Source organism: Macadamia integrifolia, chromosome 9, assembly GCF_013358625.1.
Source record: "Macadamia integrifolia cultivar HAES 741 chromosome 9, SCU_Mint_v3, whole genome shotgun sequence".
NCBI classification, from domain to species: domain Eukaryota; kingdom Viridiplantae; phylum Streptophyta; class Magnoliopsida; order Proteales; family Proteaceae; genus Macadamia; species Macadamia integrifolia.
Window position 1 is genome coordinate 23,740,908 of NC_056565.1, and position 17,926 is coordinate 23,758,833.

General features: G+C 38.1%; 1 protein-coding gene across 1 annotated transcript in view; it reads left to right on the forward strand.

The window, feature by feature from the left end:
- Positions 1-10,126, forward strand: part of LOC122089166 (bifunctional TH2 protein, mitochondrial-like) — a 14,319-nt gene extending 4,193 nt beyond the window's left edge. Inside the window, exons 3-6 of the mRNA XM_042658679.1 lie at positions 87-377; positions 571-985; positions 1,106-1,372; positions 9,262-10,126. Coding sequence (XP_042514613.1) covers positions 87-377; positions 571-985; positions 1,106-1,372; positions 9,262-9,671 — 1,383 coding nt within the window. The 3' untranslated portion in view covers positions 9,672-10,126. The remainder of the gene's footprint in view (positions 1-86; positions 378-570; positions 986-1,105; positions 1,373-9,261) is intronic.
- The last annotated feature ends 7,800 nt before the right edge of the window (positions 10,127-17,926 follow it).

The window sequence follows — 17,926 nt, forward strand, 5'->3', positions numbered from 1 at the left end:
AAAAAAAAAAAAAAAAAAAAAAAAAAAAAAAACCAATTTTAATCTATTTAGGTCTTTATGCAAATTCTAAGGGAACTACTATGCAGGAATGGGGCTTTGATCCTGCAACTGAGATAAGTGCCTCCTTGGCAACACTGAAATATACAAATTTCTTGCTGGCAACGGCCTCAGGAAAGGTTGAAGGAGAAAAAGGTCATGGCAAAATTGCTACTCCCTTTGAGAAGACAAAAGTTGCTGCTTACACACTGAGTGCTATGACGCCTTGTATGAGGCTCTATGCCTTCCTAGGTAAGGAGCTACAGGCACTTCTGGATCCTGACGATGGCAGTCACCTCTACAAGAAATGGATTGACACCTATGCCTCTGAAACATTTGAGGTTTGTTTCATTAGTACATTATACTTTTTATTCCCCCACCCCCTCATTCACTGGATCTTCAAACCAATACACTTTCTGACACTGCCATGAATTCTTTTTTGACTGGTTAGTGTCATTAACTTTAATTGTGAACTACTGCACTATTTAGTCGAGCTGCTGATCCAAAATTTTCCTCCCTCCTGAATGTGCACAGGCATCAGCTCGGCAGACTGAGGAGTTGCTTGATAAGCTAAGTGTCTCTTTGACAGGAGAGGAACTTGAAGTCATGGAAAAGCTCTATCATCAGGCTATGAAACTTGAGATAGAATTTTTTACTGCCCAACCAATTGTTCAACGAACTATAGTTCCTTTCACTAGAGTGCTTGACCTTGCGGATTATCATCTTGTTCTATTTTCTGATTTTGATTTGACTTGCACCATTGTTGATTCCTCTGCCATTTTAGCAGAGATTGCAATATTAACTGTACCAAAAGCTGATCAGAGTGGAATGGAAAATCCACTTCCCCGAATGTCATCTGCTGATCTGAGGAACACATGGAGTGTTCTTTCAAAGCAGTATACAGAAGAGTATGAACAATGCATAGAGAGCATTATGCCCTCAGAGAAAGGTATGTGAAGCTGGTGTTTTTTCTTGGTTGCTTTCTTTTTTTTTTTTTCTCTCTCATTCAAGGCTTTGCATTTCTGAAATGGTCTCAAGAGTTTTCCACCATCCTATTTTTTCTTGGCAGTGCATGAATTCAACTATGAAGATCTGTCCAAAGCACTTGAGAATCTCTTAGACTTTGAGAAACGGGCAAATGCAAGAGTGATTGAGTCAGGGGTCCTGAAGGGTTTAAATTTAGAGGACATAAAAAAGGCTGGTGAGCGTCTTATACTCCAAGATGGTTGTGCGGGTTTCTTCCAGACAGTTGTAAAGAATGAAGGGCTGAAAGCAGATTTACATGTACTTTCTTATTGTTGGTGTGATGATCTCATTAGATCAGCATTTTCATCAGGTATTCTCTTTACTGCTTGGTTGGGATCGTATTTTTTACCCCTAATGTTTTTCACCTCTGTACTACCACTCTTGGTTCTGTATAGTTTTCTCAAAGTGTGGTCTTTCATAATTCCGTATTGTTAAACTTCCTGTTTCTTTTATGCTGGTAATTGATTTCAAGGTCAACTCAACAGAACTTAGTACAGCCATAAACTGGTTGCTTGATTCTATTCTGCTGTCCCGCACTTCTTACCCTATTTAGCCTATATTTTGGACATAGTTATCAAGGCGTCACCTTCTGTCCAACCTCCCTCCAACGCCTTGGGTTGCCTAGACGCTGTGGCTAATATGATTTTTTTTTCAACTACTTGAGTTCAAGGTGTGCATTTTAATATAATATTAATCCCCTATTCATATGTCCTGCAAAGATATGGATTCCGTAAATTTCTTGTAACTCTGTTTGATTAGACCAGCCATTTTTTCAAGGTTTTGGATTTGATTAAAAGTACAACTAAATTGTTAAGAGGACCAAGATGATTTTTTTTTTTCCGTGATGTCATTTGCTAATTGATGTAATTTAAGCTAATTTGAGCTAATATGTCATAGTTTGATCGAGTCATATTTTGAATGTTTCTCTATTGGCTTGGTTTTGGTTTTGTCTTCAGTTCTACTCTCCTTATTTCCGGTAAAGTACATGTTCCTAGGAAAGGCATTAAGTTGATTGATCAGTAAACTATGGGAACTGTGGTCAGTGGGTTCATTTGGGTAATGATAGATGTCCACTGTTGCTACTGTCTGGTTTCTGGAAGTTGCATTAGTTGGAACTGCAGATTCATTTCTCTACTCTTCCCATGATGGTTTCTATGAAGAGTTGCTGTCGATTCGATGCTTGAATTTGGGTTAAGGGAGGTCCAGTTGGTTACTGGGAAGTGCTATTCTCTGCTGGGGGAAATCATCAGGGGAATAAAGGGTGTACCCAGTGCACGAGGCTCCCGCCACTGTGGGGTCTGGGGAGGGTAATAAAAAAATTATTTTTTGACTGTAAGCTGGGGGCGTCATGCCCCAAAAGAACACAGTATTACCAAATATAACAAATGTCGTGATACATAAAACCAATAGAATTCACGTCAAGTTTCTAGATGACTCGGCATAAATTATAGAATAATCACCACTGCTTTACACTCCACCTTTTCCGTTGCTTGAGTTCTTACAGGGACCATCAGAATCTGTATACTTGGATGCTTCTTTCTTAATAGATGCATTTTCTGTCATCTTTAGATGATGGGAAGTTTACAAGGGTATGGATAAGGACTACCAGATACTGATGATCCCACCGTATTTTTTATATATTTTTGGGATTATATTTTTTGAAATCATCAGAACTAGGGCATAAGATGTTTGGAGTGATCAAAATGAGTTTCACATATGGAGGGTTGATGATACTGCATTTTGTTTTTATTTCAATTGCAGAAGTGATTGATTAGGTGCAGTGATCCTCCAATGATGGATGATACCAAAAAATATCAAACTATCAACTTGGAAGGGTCTTCTGATATTTGATTTCAAATCCTAAGTACATTTTGGCATTGTTATTGCGTGAATGAAGGGGCTCAGAAGAGGTTTGCTAATCTCATATCATAGAATGTATCTGGGACGGCACTTGAGGCCAGATCATGTCGGAGCTCTTTAGGCTTCCTCATTATTTTTTTGTTATATTTAGACACAACATGTTGTTTACCATTATTAGCTGTCTTGGTTGAAATGCGGTCAGTTGAATTACTACTTTTAGTACTTTATAATTGTCATGACATCTCAGGTGGTGCTGTAATTGTGATATCATGAACTTAAGAAGAACACACATGGACAGGCCTGTATATTATTTCCTTATTTTTGATGCACAGATGTAGCATTATGGGTGATTGATTGGTAACCAATCACTTAAGGGCTATGGATTAGAAACCAACATATAATCTAGAGAAATCCAGCAATATGACTAAGGTGACTCAGATCGGGTCAAAGTTCTAATTTCCTAGAGGGAGTATAGATTGGTATTCCAAATTTTGGAGTTAATCCGACAGCCATATTTTAAAATAAGATTAAGCCGCAAAATAGCAGGCAGCTAAAATAGAAACCAGATTTTCTATCTAACAGAAACTTGCGAGTAGAATCCTAGGAATTGCAAGTAAGACTCAAAAACCAGAACATTGAACAGAAGAAAAACTAGCTATTTAGAAAATAGCATGTCCAAATGTGGTAACTATTAGACGGTTGTAACTAATCTCTCAAAATGGCAAGTAGGAATCAAAATAGAAACGTAGAACTGTAATTGTGGTAAGGCTGAACAGAATTAGCAAGTAAACCATAATTTAGAAGCTAACAGAAATAGAAAGTAGTGGGGAAGTAGTGCTGTAACAGCACATAGGAGAAGGCAGTGAACTGCCATCACAACTTGTGATCGATGAAAGAAAGGAGAAGGGAATATCAGCACTATATACTGATCTGAAAACTGAGAAAAGTAAGACAACAGCAAAGAAAAATAAAAACAGTAAACTAGTATATGCAGGATTGGAAAAATAAAAAGAGTAAACTAGTATATGCAGGATTGGAGATTAAAGTCGGTCTGACCTTGATAGAATGAAAAAGAAGGATATGAACTAGGCCTCCCGCCTATAGACTATAACTTGACAGCATCTCACCAGTCCATCTCGGCATCCCATCAAGGCTGCTATTGCATTCCACAAGAGCATTCTGCATCACACAGGAAATAAATAAGCGTAAGCTAGGGTTTGTCAAATCGTTGTAGGGCCTATGCCCTTATCCATTATTTATAACTCCATAACAATCACTAAAGTGGGAAAGCCCTATGTATGTTGGAGGGATTCCTTACAACTGAAGTCTGTATTCAAAATAGAAGTTATTCTAGAACATTTCAAAATAGATTTTACCTACCGAATCCCATATAGGACTTAAATCCCTAATTTTTAGGCTTATAGAATTGATCAATTATGACAGTAAACTAAAAATATTAATCCCATGGCCCATATAACCCATTGGCCACTCAAATTAAGCCTAACTTAAACCAAGCTTGAACCATAGGTTGGGTTGAACCCATAAAAACTAAACCAAACCCAAAACAATAGCCCATCTTCTCTTCTTGCTGGAATTCTGCATCAATGATTGTCTCTTTCTGGTATCCCAGCATTGAGAAGTTAGGTAACAATTAGTGTTTATAAAGTTAAAATTTGCATAGAACGAAACATTTTGTGATTACTTCGGTCTTTGCGTTGATGTGGTATATATATCATCGTTCACTACTTCTATTGATTATCACCTATGGGATCTATCATTTTACATCAAAGTCGTATCAACGATAACATGGTAACTGAAATGAATATAACTGGTAGATGTAGACACATATGGTCTATTGAACATGTAACTTGTAGAATTCTATAACTAACAACCAGTAACAAGAGACAAAGAAAGAGAAGGAGACGAGATACGATGGAGATAAAGAGAGGGAGAATAGAGCAGCAAGAGAACTTGTTAATTGTTGCACTTTCTGACTCTTCCTTTTATTTACTACCCAATAGGAAATCAGAAATACAACATGATAAGGATTCCTAGACTAATCAGGAAACTAAAACAGAATCTAATTAATTAGAAACTAATCAGACCTCTGTCACAATAGGGGCAGACCCTCTATTGTGAGAACTCCTTACTTCTCCTACCTCCAGCACATGATGACCACAATACCACAATAGAGGGTCCAATAGGGGACCATGACTCCTATAGGACCATACTTTTAACACTCCCCCTCAAGCTTGAGCATACAAATCTCCCATGCTCAGCTTGGAACAACACTTCCGGAAACTGGAAAGTAGGACCAAAGAGATATTTAGTAAACAGATCAGGCAACTACTCAGCCGATGAAACAAACGGTGTGACAATCAGCTTCTTTAAAACAGCATCCCATACGAAGTGGCAATCTACCTCAATATGTTTAGTCCTTTCACGAAATACAAGGTTACTGGCAATGTAGATGGCAACTTGATTATCACAAAACATTTTCATAAGTTGAGAAATCAGAAACCAACTCTTGAAGAAGAGACTTCAACCACATTAACTCAGCTACACTATGATCCATCGCTCTATATTCTGCCTTAGCACTGGAATGAGCCACACTTGTTTGCTTCTTGCTATGCCACTAGACATGATTGCCTCTATTAAATGTACAATAACCTGTGGGTAGAACTCCTATCTCCATCAGAACCAGCCCAATCAACATCAGAAAACCCTACCAAATCAGTGGTCTGCTGCGATCGATAAATAAGCCCCTTCTCTGGAGCTCCCTCTAGGTACATAGGTATGACAAGCCGCCTCCCAATGACCTCTCTTTGGTGACTGCATAAATTTGGTTACTCACAGCCACAACAAAGGAAATGTCAGGATGAGGAACAATTAGATATATAAGCTTCCCAACAAGTCTTCTGTACCGGTGCAGATGATCAAGCTCATCACCCTTATCTAAGCCAAGCGTTTGATGAGGATCCATAGGGGTATCAGCTGGTTTACACAGCCAAACATACCACTTGGCTAATCCCTTTCTTGCTTCGTAGAACTTCAATACCAAGAAAATAGTTGAGGGATCCCAAGTCTTTAATTGAAAGTGCTGATGTAGAAAAGTTTATATCTCTACAATGCTATACGTATTATTCCCAAATACAATAATGTCATCAACATAAACCATTAATACCACCACTTTAGAACCTTGGTGAGATCAGAGTAGCATTGTGAAAACCCACATTTAGTGACAATTGGTTTGAAGTTTTCAAACCAGGCCCTAGGTGACTATATCAACCCATAAATAGCCTTGTGAAGCTTGCATGCTTTGTGTGATTCTCCCCTTGAGCAAAATACCCTGAAGGTTGCTCCATATAAATTCTTTCTTGTAAATCATCGTATAAGTAGGCATTCTTGATATCCAGCTGATAAAGCAGCCAGTCTGAATTTACAGCCATGGAGTTAAGAACACGAATTGAATTGAGATGAGAAACAGAGGAGAAGGTCTCAAAGTAGTCCATACCATAAGTCTGAGTGAAGCCCTTCACAACCAGATGAGGCTTAAGCCATTCAACTGAGCCATTCAGATGATACTTAATAGTGTTGATCTAGCAACAACGGACAAGATCTTTACCATGAGGTAAATCTACTAGGGTCCATGTCTAGCGAGAGACTGAAGCTTCCATTTCTTTTTCCATTGCCACTTTCCACCTAGAATGAAATAAGGCCTCTTGATAGGGGTGAGGAATAGAGTTCGTAGATATGGACAAGCCAAGATTATGACCACAATAGAGGGTCCAATAGGGATCCACGACTCCTATAGGTCCATACTTAACATAACACATTTACCTTTAACATATTGAATGCTTATGTTGGTCCCCTGAATTGGCATGTTTTGATCAATACACATCTATATTTTATCAACCTTTCTCTTTATGTGTGCATAGAGTATCATACTGAGTCTACTAAGCCTCTCCACGAAGCGGGGGTATGTCTGCATACATTATGACCCTCCCTAGACTTTGCAATGGTGGGAGCCTCGTGCACTGGGTACTCAATTTGTGTCGTTGACTACACTTACCTTTTGCCCATGTCCTAAGAAGTTGAAGAGTTCATTGTCACAGTTAGAATGTTTAGCCAATAACAGACCTTTTGTCTTACTTGAATTTATTTTGGATTTTTGTAGTCATTTGCTTAAGTTGGGCAGTGATAGTTGAAGTTTAAGGGTCTTACCCAGTGCACGAGGCTCCCGCCACTGTTGGGTCTAGGGAGGGTCATATTGTACGCAGCCTTTTCCCTCGCTTCGCGGTGAGGTTGTTTCCTAACTTGTGACCACTCGATAGATGAAGTTAATAATATTACCATTCTTCATCTGGAAACTAAAGTTTTTTTTATGGTGAGTATTGAAAGTCATAAAAATTGAGAGCTCTCTCTATCCCTACCCCACCCCACCCCACCCCAACCCAACCCAACCCAACCCAACCTAACCTCCCCCTCCCCCACCCAAAAAAAAAAAAAAAAAAGGGAAAAAACGAGGCTCATATTATTTCAACTCTCAGGGTTCTGGCCTCTAGAGGTCCTGGGGGAGAGATGTATAGGCTGCTTTTGAAGCAAACAAATTAGGAGTAGAAGGAAAAAGAAATAACCTAGAAGAACTAGGGGAGTTAGTAGACTCAGCCAGTGACGTAGCAAGAAAAGTAGCGAAAGACCTGGCTACAGATTTTATTTTTAAGAATCTCCTCATTGAATACTCATGGAGATGGGAACTCTATGAGAACCAATTTTTTGTTGATTTGCATGGGATTGGAGATGGTTCTGTGAGAGGATTAGATAGCTACTTATTGGTGGAAGGAAATCTGGCGCCTTTCATTGCATGTCCTATTATCAGGTTCCTTTGAGGTTTGCACATGCTGTTAGCCTGTTAGGCATATTAAATCCCGTTGCTTTCCTGATGATCTGCTCATTCAACTGGAAGCCTGTATCAGCTAATGATGGCAGACCTGTTGGCTAGGCAAGGTACTCTTGACGTGGGGCTCCAGGAATTCTATTCCATTGCCAGATTAGAGAATGAGTTCTGTTGCATTTTGATGTATCTTCTGTTTTGGGTGTAATCTCTGTTATGTTTTTTCTTTTCCATATTAATAATAAGCAAATTAGCATGTGTAAATTGCTTATATGATGAGGCGACATGGTTAATCAAATTGGAGATCAATGGGTCAGCCCTTTGCAATTTCTAGTTAACTGATATGTTGACTGAAATTCCGTGAGTCCTGATCAGTCCACCTCCCAACACCCTACCCTTATTACAGATCAAAGTTTAACTGAATTAAATGGATGGGACTGGAGATATGGATTTACTAGGGGATGTTTGTAGATTCTGCAACCAAATGTACAGATGACTCTGTGAACTTCGGTTGCCTCAACAGCTTCAACTTCAATATGTTCCCCAGAAGATACTATTTCCTCTTTGGAGATTGAGTTTATGTGAGACTTGTCTCTTGTTATCTTGATTATTGTTTGCTGCATGTTCTTAAGACTTGTGTATCGTGAAATTATTTTCCCGATGTTAAAGTTCTATAAATCTTTTCTTGAAATAACTTCCTCTAATATGCCTCAACTGCACAATTGTGCGTTTTCATAGCAAGCTGGCAGCATCTATGTATGTGTGTATCAGGAGCTTCTTGCACTGGGTACATTCTTTGAGGGAGGGCCTCGGTGCAATGATAAAGTTGCTTCATTGCAACTTAGTGTTCACAGGTTCATGTCTGGAAATAGGCTCTCTGCAAGCAGGGGTAAGGCTGCGTACATTATGACCCTCCCCAGACCCTACAATGGTTGTAGGTTCGTGAACTGGGTACGCCCTTTATCAATTGGTGAAAATCCTAAATGCCTGCAAAGTTCTGAATTTGGTTGAATACTTGAATATGTCAGATAGCTGATGATAATAATGTGGCTGCCTCATGTTTGTCACTATAAATCTGGTTTCCTATACTGCCAGAATTGCCCTGACTTAATGATCCTGTTTTTGTGTCTGAATTCATGTGGCTCTCTGTTCTTATTATCATGTCGGGTCTGCAACAAGTGGTCCAAATTGCATGTTCTTACACTATAATTTTTTGGAGAATAAAATTATTTTGGAACTGAGCATGTCATGTCATATTCTTCAAATCTTGTTTTTGCAGTGGGTTTCGTTAAATTGAATGCTATACATGACTGGTCAGGATTCCACTTGATCAATACTGTGATAATCTCTGAAATTACATCCCCCCCCCCCCCTCCTCTCTTATATGCTATATTATTATTGCTGGAAAAGACATTTAAAAGTTCTTCACCTTTTCTGTGGAGCAGGGGGCCTAAGTGTTTTGAATGTACATGCAAATCAGTTTTCTTATGAAGAATCCATCTCGACGGGTGAGATTATTATGAAGGTAGAATCTCCCTTGGACAAGGTTAAAGCTTTCAAGGAGATTCTAAAGAATCGTGGTGATGATGGCAAGAACTTGTCTATATACATTGGCGATTCAGTGGGCGACTTACTGTGCCTGCTAGAAGCAGATGTAGGCATCGTGGTAGGATCAAGCTCAAGTCTGAGGAGAGTTGGGAGTGAGTTTGGTGTTTCTTTTGTTCCATTGTTTACTGGTTTGGTGAAGAAACAGAAGGAATTCGATGGCAGCTCTTGTAATTGGAAGGGGCTGTCTGGCATTCTTTATACGGTCTCTAGTTGGGCCGAAATACATGCCTTCATTTTGGGTCATTAGAGCCGTATATTGTAGCCTTGGAAAAAAGGAGGGAAAGAAAAAAAAGGAACCACATTTTGATTGTTGATGATCCTCTTCTTCCAAACTCCCCCCTCCTATTTGTCCCCCTCTATTTTTTTGGGACAACTATTTAGGAGTGCAGAAATAACTTAGGAGCAGCCAAGAAAAAGGGCATCAAAATTTTTACTTGTATAAGGGAGAGAGTTCTGGGAATAGACCGTGTATGAGTTCTGACCTGAAGGCTTTTTTTTTATATCAAATTGCAGGTGGCAGCCATTTCTGCTGGTAAGTTCAGTGGACTTGTTGGCACAGGAAGAGAACTAAGTTATGGCCAAGCATATGAGAAACTGCAATTTTTTGTCTTGTGTGGATCTATTCACTGTTTCATCCTCAACACACTGGAGTAAAAATACAGATCTGAAAAGATGAAATGTAAATAGTAAAATTATTGCTCATCTTTTGTAGCCTGGTCTTCATAGGTTTATCTCCCTGTACCAAGCTGTTTTCCTCAAGAGAGAGGCGGGGCGGGGGCGTGGGGCGCGGGGGTGGGGTTTGGACAACATTATTTTGCCCCATCAGATCATTCATTACATGAGAAAATTGCAGAGGGAAACAAGGTTGGCTATGGCAATCAAATTGCATATGTCGGCTTATGTTCGTCTTGAATGGGGTTGTATCCGAGTTCTTTTTCAATATTTAGGGTTTTCTGACCATTGGTGTGACTTGACTAGTGTTTTGATCTCTTTTATCATCTACTTTATTAAACTTAAAAGGTTCCAACTCCTTAGAAACTTCAAGAGGCAGTAGGCAAGGCTGTCCTTTAAGCCCATGTTAGTTCATCTTGGCCATAAAAGGACTATTTGAGACTTCTGGAGGCTTTCAGGTCAAATAATTTGTTTAAAGGTATTAAAATCTCAAGATCTGCTCCAAAAATCTCTTATCTGCTTCACTGATGACAAACTTCTCTTTGGTAGAGCAGATCTCTATAGGCTTTCAGATCAATTAATTCGCTTAAAGGAATTAAAATCTCAATGTCTGCTCCAAGAAATTTCTCATCATTTACTTTCAAATGGTGACACCTTTCTCTTCCCTAGAGCGTCCATGGTTGATATTTTTTATTTTTTATTTTTATTTTTTAAAATTTTTATGTACAGAAAATTAAATTAGTCAAGGAAAGTAGACAAGTACATCAATGTCAAGATTAGCAATGTAGAGTTAGGACTGTTTGTGACATTTTGGTCATTGAAGCAGTCCTTCAGCTCTTCCAAGATATTGTAGAGCAAAAGATAAATTTGGGAAAAAGTGAATTTTTCTTTAGTTAGAACACCCCGTCAAAATTTAAGTCGATCTGTTCTCACCTTCATATGAAAGAGATGCCTTTAAGTTCCTTCTATTTAGGTGCACCCCTTCCCTGGCTGTGAAATTCTAAGTAGGTTAACTTCTTAAAAAGCCTCATTATTAATTAATCCTTGCTTACCTGATATCATGCTTTCTGTTTCCAAAGGCTATTTGTAATAAGCTTGATAGTATCAACGCTCAGTTTTGGAAAGGTGAGACTAAGGAACATAGGAAGCTTTCTCTTAATCCTTGGAAGCATGGGTTTACCTGGAATATACTTTTGGTGACTTCTGATTTTAATCAAGACATTACTTCTAAGATCTTACCTATTCCTCTTGCACTTCATAGGCATGAGGATTTTTTTTTCCCACTAAAAAGGGTATTATTTCTACTAAGCCTGCATTAATTTACCTAAGTTCAAACTTCTTAACAACAACTGCCTAGTACAGTTGGTGAGCTGTGGTGTGCAAAAAGTCTATGCTCACTAGGATAATAATGGTGTTGCAACAAAAGGAAACTTTAACAGATTTTTAAACATTGATGACTTGCCCTCTATGTGGTTGGGAAAGAGAGACAGATTGGCATTTGTTATGGTCTTGCTCCATTTCTAAAAGAATTTGTGCCTGCTAGTCAACTTGGTCTTAGAACAGAGTATCTATGATGTCCAACACCTTGGGACATGCTTCTGAACATAATTTCTTATGAGAGTTTTACCAAATTGGACAAATCCTTCACCCTCTAAGTTTTTGGCAATTTATTGTTGTTTTAACTGGCATTATAGGGACGTTTGTGTTCATTTTAACCCCCCCGGCCTGACCCTCCCCAAATTTTAAGACATGTAGATATTTGGATAAAATATTTGAAGCTTATCAACCTCCCTTCCCTGCTTTACCTAATCCTGAGATCAATGTCATAATTAATGATGGAAGTTTTTCAAAAACCTTAGGAGAAGCTAGATGGGCCTCAATTATTTATAGGGAAGGTACTCTTGTAAGTGTTCATTTGGATATTGGTTTTGCAGAGAGTGAGTAGAAGTTCTAAGCGTAGGGTTTGCTAGAAGGAATCCAACACGCAAGATTCAAGACATCATAATCACAAGCCTTTTGGATTGATTGTGAAGAGTTAATTAAATATTTAATTGGAGGACAAGAAGCTTGGATTTGGGAGGTTTTCACTTTTCTATAGAATATCCAGTTGACTTTGGAACTGTTTACACATGTTCGTATAATTAAACAATGTAGGTAGATTATATCTTAGCCCATATCCTTGTAGGAGATGCCTAGATCTAGTTCTGATGTGTTTTCTTTAATTTTCTAATTTTAATAAAGCTTTAAAAAAAAAAAAGTATAATCGAGAGGGTTTCTGGGATGGTGGGTTTAAAAAATATTTCTTTGCTGATATGTCTAGTTCTGCTTTGTGACATGGTCAATGGAGCTTGAAATTTTGAGGATGGATAATTAGTGAAGTCCAACTCAAAAGTCTGAGTTTCAAGGTGGAGAGGTCATTCTCAATGTCATATGCACTATTCAACCAATATAGGACTAAAACCACTCTCATTCCTGGCCATTGACTGGACTCACAATATCGATTCCCCCATCTTTGGGTCATAGACCTCCTCATGACCGGTGCACGGATGACTCGCTCCAATACTACTTGATAATATCTAACCCAAAAGTCCAAGCTTTAGTTAGAGAGGCCATTCACAAAGTAAGGTCATATGCCTAGCAACCACACATTACTTTGACATATGTAGAGTTAAAACCCTTTCCATTCATAGACATAGATTCCATTCACTGCATCAATTGACTGCAAGGTCTCATTTTCATGTGTTCTTATCACCTAAATAAAGTTACAACGTGAAGAAAAAAAACGCAGAACAACCTTCAACTCAAATGAAGTTGATTACATGGCAAAACAAGTCTATAAATGGACCCCAATATGATGAGATAGGTTGTGTTGTCCTAAGTCTTCAACTGGTTTAGATTTTAGAAACATGGCTTATGGCAAACCATAGTAAGGCTCTCTAATGAAGTTAGCTTGAAAACTTTTAACTCATAGTGAATAGCAATAGGTCAAGATAATTAAGGAAAATATTTCCCGAACTCAAAAATATTTTGTCTTTCAAATAGGACCGTTTGGGACTTGATTGTATGAAAATGGATTGTTTAGATCTTGTCAGACATGCATCACTCATGTAAGTTTATGACACAAAGCTTGAGAAGTTGAAACAAAGAATATGCTCCATTCCCAATAAATTGGAGGGGAGTTTAGTCCCACATAAGTTGGGTAGTATATAACAGTTTGGGTTTATGACCTTGAGAATGTCTCTCGACCCTAAAGTTTGGATTTTAGGTTAGACACCATCAGATGGTATCAAAGCAAGTTATAAATACATTACTCATATGGGGCCTACAACCCAAAGCGAGAAGCGTTCGACACGTGATATCCAAAAACTTAATTATATAGGACTTTTCACCAACTCAAGGTATTTACTTACAAGAGTATGCAAGACTTTTCATCTTTAATGGGATTTGGGCTTCATTACACATATCCTATAAAAGAAGAAAGATGTCAAAATTTCTCTCCCTCCACTATTCCTGATTTAATATTATTGTCTGAAAACTAACTTTGACATCGGAGAGTCCTGATCGGAGCACTTTTTTACAGGTTCCTCATGGAGTCGACGATCATTTTTTGTCATAACAGAATGGGAGGGGAGTTTGGCTTCACATTGATTGGGTAGTGTACGATAGTTGTGCTTATGACCTTGGGAAGGCCTTTCGACTCTAAAACTCAGGTCTTGGGTTGGACATTGTGTAAGGGTAGCGATCGGGATCTAGCCCTCTCTCGCACGCATCCGCGGCCCCACACCATTGTATCCCCACTTGGGGACACCTGGAGGCCTATTTCGCGTGTGCGAGCTTTCCCTTGGATATTTTCTTTTTCTTTTTAAGAGGAATATCAATATTGGTTTAATGTAGAATGATAAATTTCTAGAGATTAAGAATCATGAAAAATTGGAGCCGACACCTAGATTAGGGGCTATGGCCTGATAAGTGAATCTGATCCCTATAAAATGGCAAAAAAATTGGTATGATCCAGAGATGAATGTAAGTGTCAGATTTATGAATTTGAAAAGGTGTTAGGCACCCACTCCACCTGGTCAGACCGGTCTGTCTATTAGATGCTTAAAAAATGAATATTCTCCCAATATATCATATACTGCATGTATGACTAATTATTGTTATGCTATAATATACAAAACTATATGTAAATTGAGTCTACATTGTGTCTACTCTATTAAGAAGTTATACCAGTGATTGACCCTTGTTTCGGGTCAAGAGGGGTGGTCCCCTTTTATTATACACGTAATCCTTGGCAAAGGTTTCTCGGCTCAGGTGGAATTGAATTCAGCAGCTTGCTTTCCTTCTTTGAAGAGTTTAGACTTCTTATGACACTTTAAGCTTTCGTGTATCCTTTGTGAATATTTGAGAATTTTCACAGAACTTTGACGTTCAAAGTAAAATGTGAATCCATTCGGACAAAATTTCAACTTCGGATTGATTGTTGGACTATAGGATGTTGTGTTGTCATTAGACTTGGGTGGGATGTAGGACCAAGGCTTGGACAAGAGTTTAGGTTAGAAAGATAAAAAGAAGGCTATTAAGAGGGAAAGAGAATATTTTTTCAACACTTTTGCTCTCTCATGATAAGGATAGATAAAACAAAGGAGAAGGTAGATGGGTAAGGGTCATTATCAAGTCTCTTTCACACACTGAAAAATGAAAAAAGTGGTGGAATTTATAGGTTTTTAGACCCCAAAATGTGAGATTTAACGGATCTATCAAAAAAAAAATATCTTTTTTTGTGGACTCACAATCCAAGAAGATTTTCTATCAACGGACCCATAGTCAAAATGATTGAAAATTTGGCTCCTTGAATTTTTTTTACAGGCTCGTGACTAGAAGTAGTCATAAAAATCGGAAAAAAAGACTGGCTATGAGGGATCTTTGACCTGGATCATCCTTATCCGAGGTTTTAGACTTTTGAGTATGATTTTGGTAGATCGGGTGGTCTGATTTTTATGTGCGATATTCGTCAAAATCGTCTCTCAGAGCATTAACCATTGGTACAGTGATTGAGATCTTTTTTTTGGCTAAAATATATTAGGGATTCGCATAGGAATTGTATCCGATTGCACCCTCGAAATGCCCGACAATCTTTATTTGTGCCGTTCCCGTAGCATTTGGGAGAATACTCAGATTTGATTAGTCAATACAAAGCATGCTAGTCGGGTGCCACAGGGTCAGACATGTAGAGGTTCTGAATTGGATTTAGGATTTCGAGGTTTTAGGGTAGATTAGGGTTTCAAGGTAGGTCAGAGTTTCAGGCTGCTGTCGGGTTCAAGTCATTTTGAAGGATCCAATTTTCCTCTGATGAAAAACAGATGCCTTACTCATATCCTATACATCATCACTACGGTGGTGGGTGACAAAATTGGGTGTCTACACATTTTCAAATGATATGAAAATAGGTTATTCATTGACCATCTTTGTGGGGCTTATGACCTAAAGCTGTGGGGTTTTTAATGAATGTGCTCTATTTCTTAGAATGGAAGAATTGTTCAGTTCCACGTTGGTCGAGTAATGTATGATGGTTGAGCTTATGGCCTTGGAAAACCTCTCGTCCTTGAAGCTTAGATTTTTGGGCTTGACACTGTAAAATTATATCAGAGTGAGTTATCTATACATTGTCCATGTGGGTCACATGTCCAAAAGTAAGGGGGAATTAATGTAACGAATGTGCTCCATTCCTAGGAATGAAAGGGAGTTTAGTGCTACATTTGTCTGGTAGTGTACAACAATTGGGCTTACATCCTTGGGAAAGCCTCTCGACCCTGAAGCTTGGGTTTTTAGGTTGGATACTGTCAAATGACATCAGAGCGAGTTATTCGTGCATCGCCTCATAACCGGGGTGGAATTGATGTAATAAATGTAGTACATTCCTAAAAAAAATGGAAAAGCGGAGTTTAGTTCTACATTGGTCTGGTAGTATACGACAGTTGGACTTTTGACCTAAGGAAAGCCTAAATGCCCTCAAATGGTATCAAAGGGGGTTATCTGTTTAAGGGGAGTTTAGTCCATATTGATCAAATGGAGTCATAGTTGGTTAAAACACGTTTAAAACACTGAAATATATATATATTTTTTTTTCATTTTATTCTATCGAATTAAACTCAAATGAACTCCAAAAACGAATTCGTTTTGGCTCAACCAAATTTTAAAATATTCTTTAATTTGAAAAATAACAATTGATGATCATCATTTTTCACAAAGCGATAGAGAAAGCACAACTATTCCCACTTTTCAACTTCAAATCTAACACCACTTTAATATGCTACTTTGCTCCCTCATTTTTGAATCTCTTAGATGTGGGGCTATTTTTTCCATTTTAATGTGTGATAGTGTGAGTTAAACCTAGTTACTTGCCTCAAATTCTTCTCTATATGGGTCAAAAAACTTGATTGAATCAAAAATACTTGTTGTTGACATTCTACAAGCCCAACTTGTTATTAAATGTCTAACTCACCGGATGGGTCAAATGAGTTTAAAAACAACAAATAATTCAAAGTGAAACAAAATAACAATGAATACAAATCGTTTCTACTTTAAATGTGGGGTTTTATTATAAAGATGATATCCATACTATTTGTTCATCAAATCCTTCATATGTGGAAGTCCTCTCTATACTATTTGGATAATTGAATGTTATGATTGTCTTAACCTTGAATGTAGGCATTAATTATTTTTTAATTCTTCAATGCATGTGTATTTTTCCGTTCTTTTGATCTTGTACTTAAACTACTAAATGTTTATTTATTTATTTTTAATGTTTGGATTTTTTTTCTTACCATCCCATGTGAGATTTTTTTTTGGTAAAATGAAATTCATTTAGGTATAAGGTTTGATAAACACAAGGTTTGGATTAAGTGCGTGGATTTAAAATCGAAAACGAATACCGAATTTGATACTGAGCCGAATTAATCGGACCGAACCAAACCAAATTAACTCAGTTCAATATCGGTTTTGACTTTTTGTTTTTTAATTTGATTTGGCTCGGCTCCAAGTTCAACTTAAGAACCATCAATTCCAATCGAAACCGAACCAAATAACTTATTAAAGAGTTTCTCAAGCCTTTCTCAATTATATTAAGATAAAACTTGGTCTTCACTCAATTCTAAAAATTTAAATTTTTTGTTTTAAAAATCTAATAATCTTTTTGGGAAAAGGTTGGGTATGCCGCCAATATCAAGTATGCTAGCACCCATTGTGTCTTATCTCTCTCTTCCCTTTTTCTGAAATGACCCTCATATCCTTCCTGAATGATTCTCCATCATGTGATCATATTGGTGCTATCCGCTATAGTATACTTGATATCGGCGGCATACCTGTCCCTCTCCCAAATTTTTTTTATAAGAAATTCTTTACACAACTGGTCAAAGCCTGGTAAGGCTCGCAAGAGTTCACATTTCACTGTTCATTCACACTCTTAAACTTTGGCAAGATTGTGAGATTTCATATGAAAATTGAAATTATTTAAAGTTGTGTGGCGCAAAGGTGCTTTGGATCGTGGGCTCTCTCTCTCTCTCTCTCTCTCTCTCTCCCTCTCCCTCTCCCCCCCCCCCTCCCCTCCATAAAAAGTTGGAAGAAATGAGCAAGGAATGGCTGTCCTAGTTACACACTACATCAATCGAATCTCCAAATTCTGGGTTGCAGTTCTTCCACATCTGTCTCTCCAATGGGACGTTCCAGTCCCTTGCATTATCCTCTTCAGTTTCTCATTGTTCACTGCAACGGCCCTTTCCTTCGGGTCATTTCTCTTCCTTGCATTTAGACTAACAGAATCCATCTTTAGCA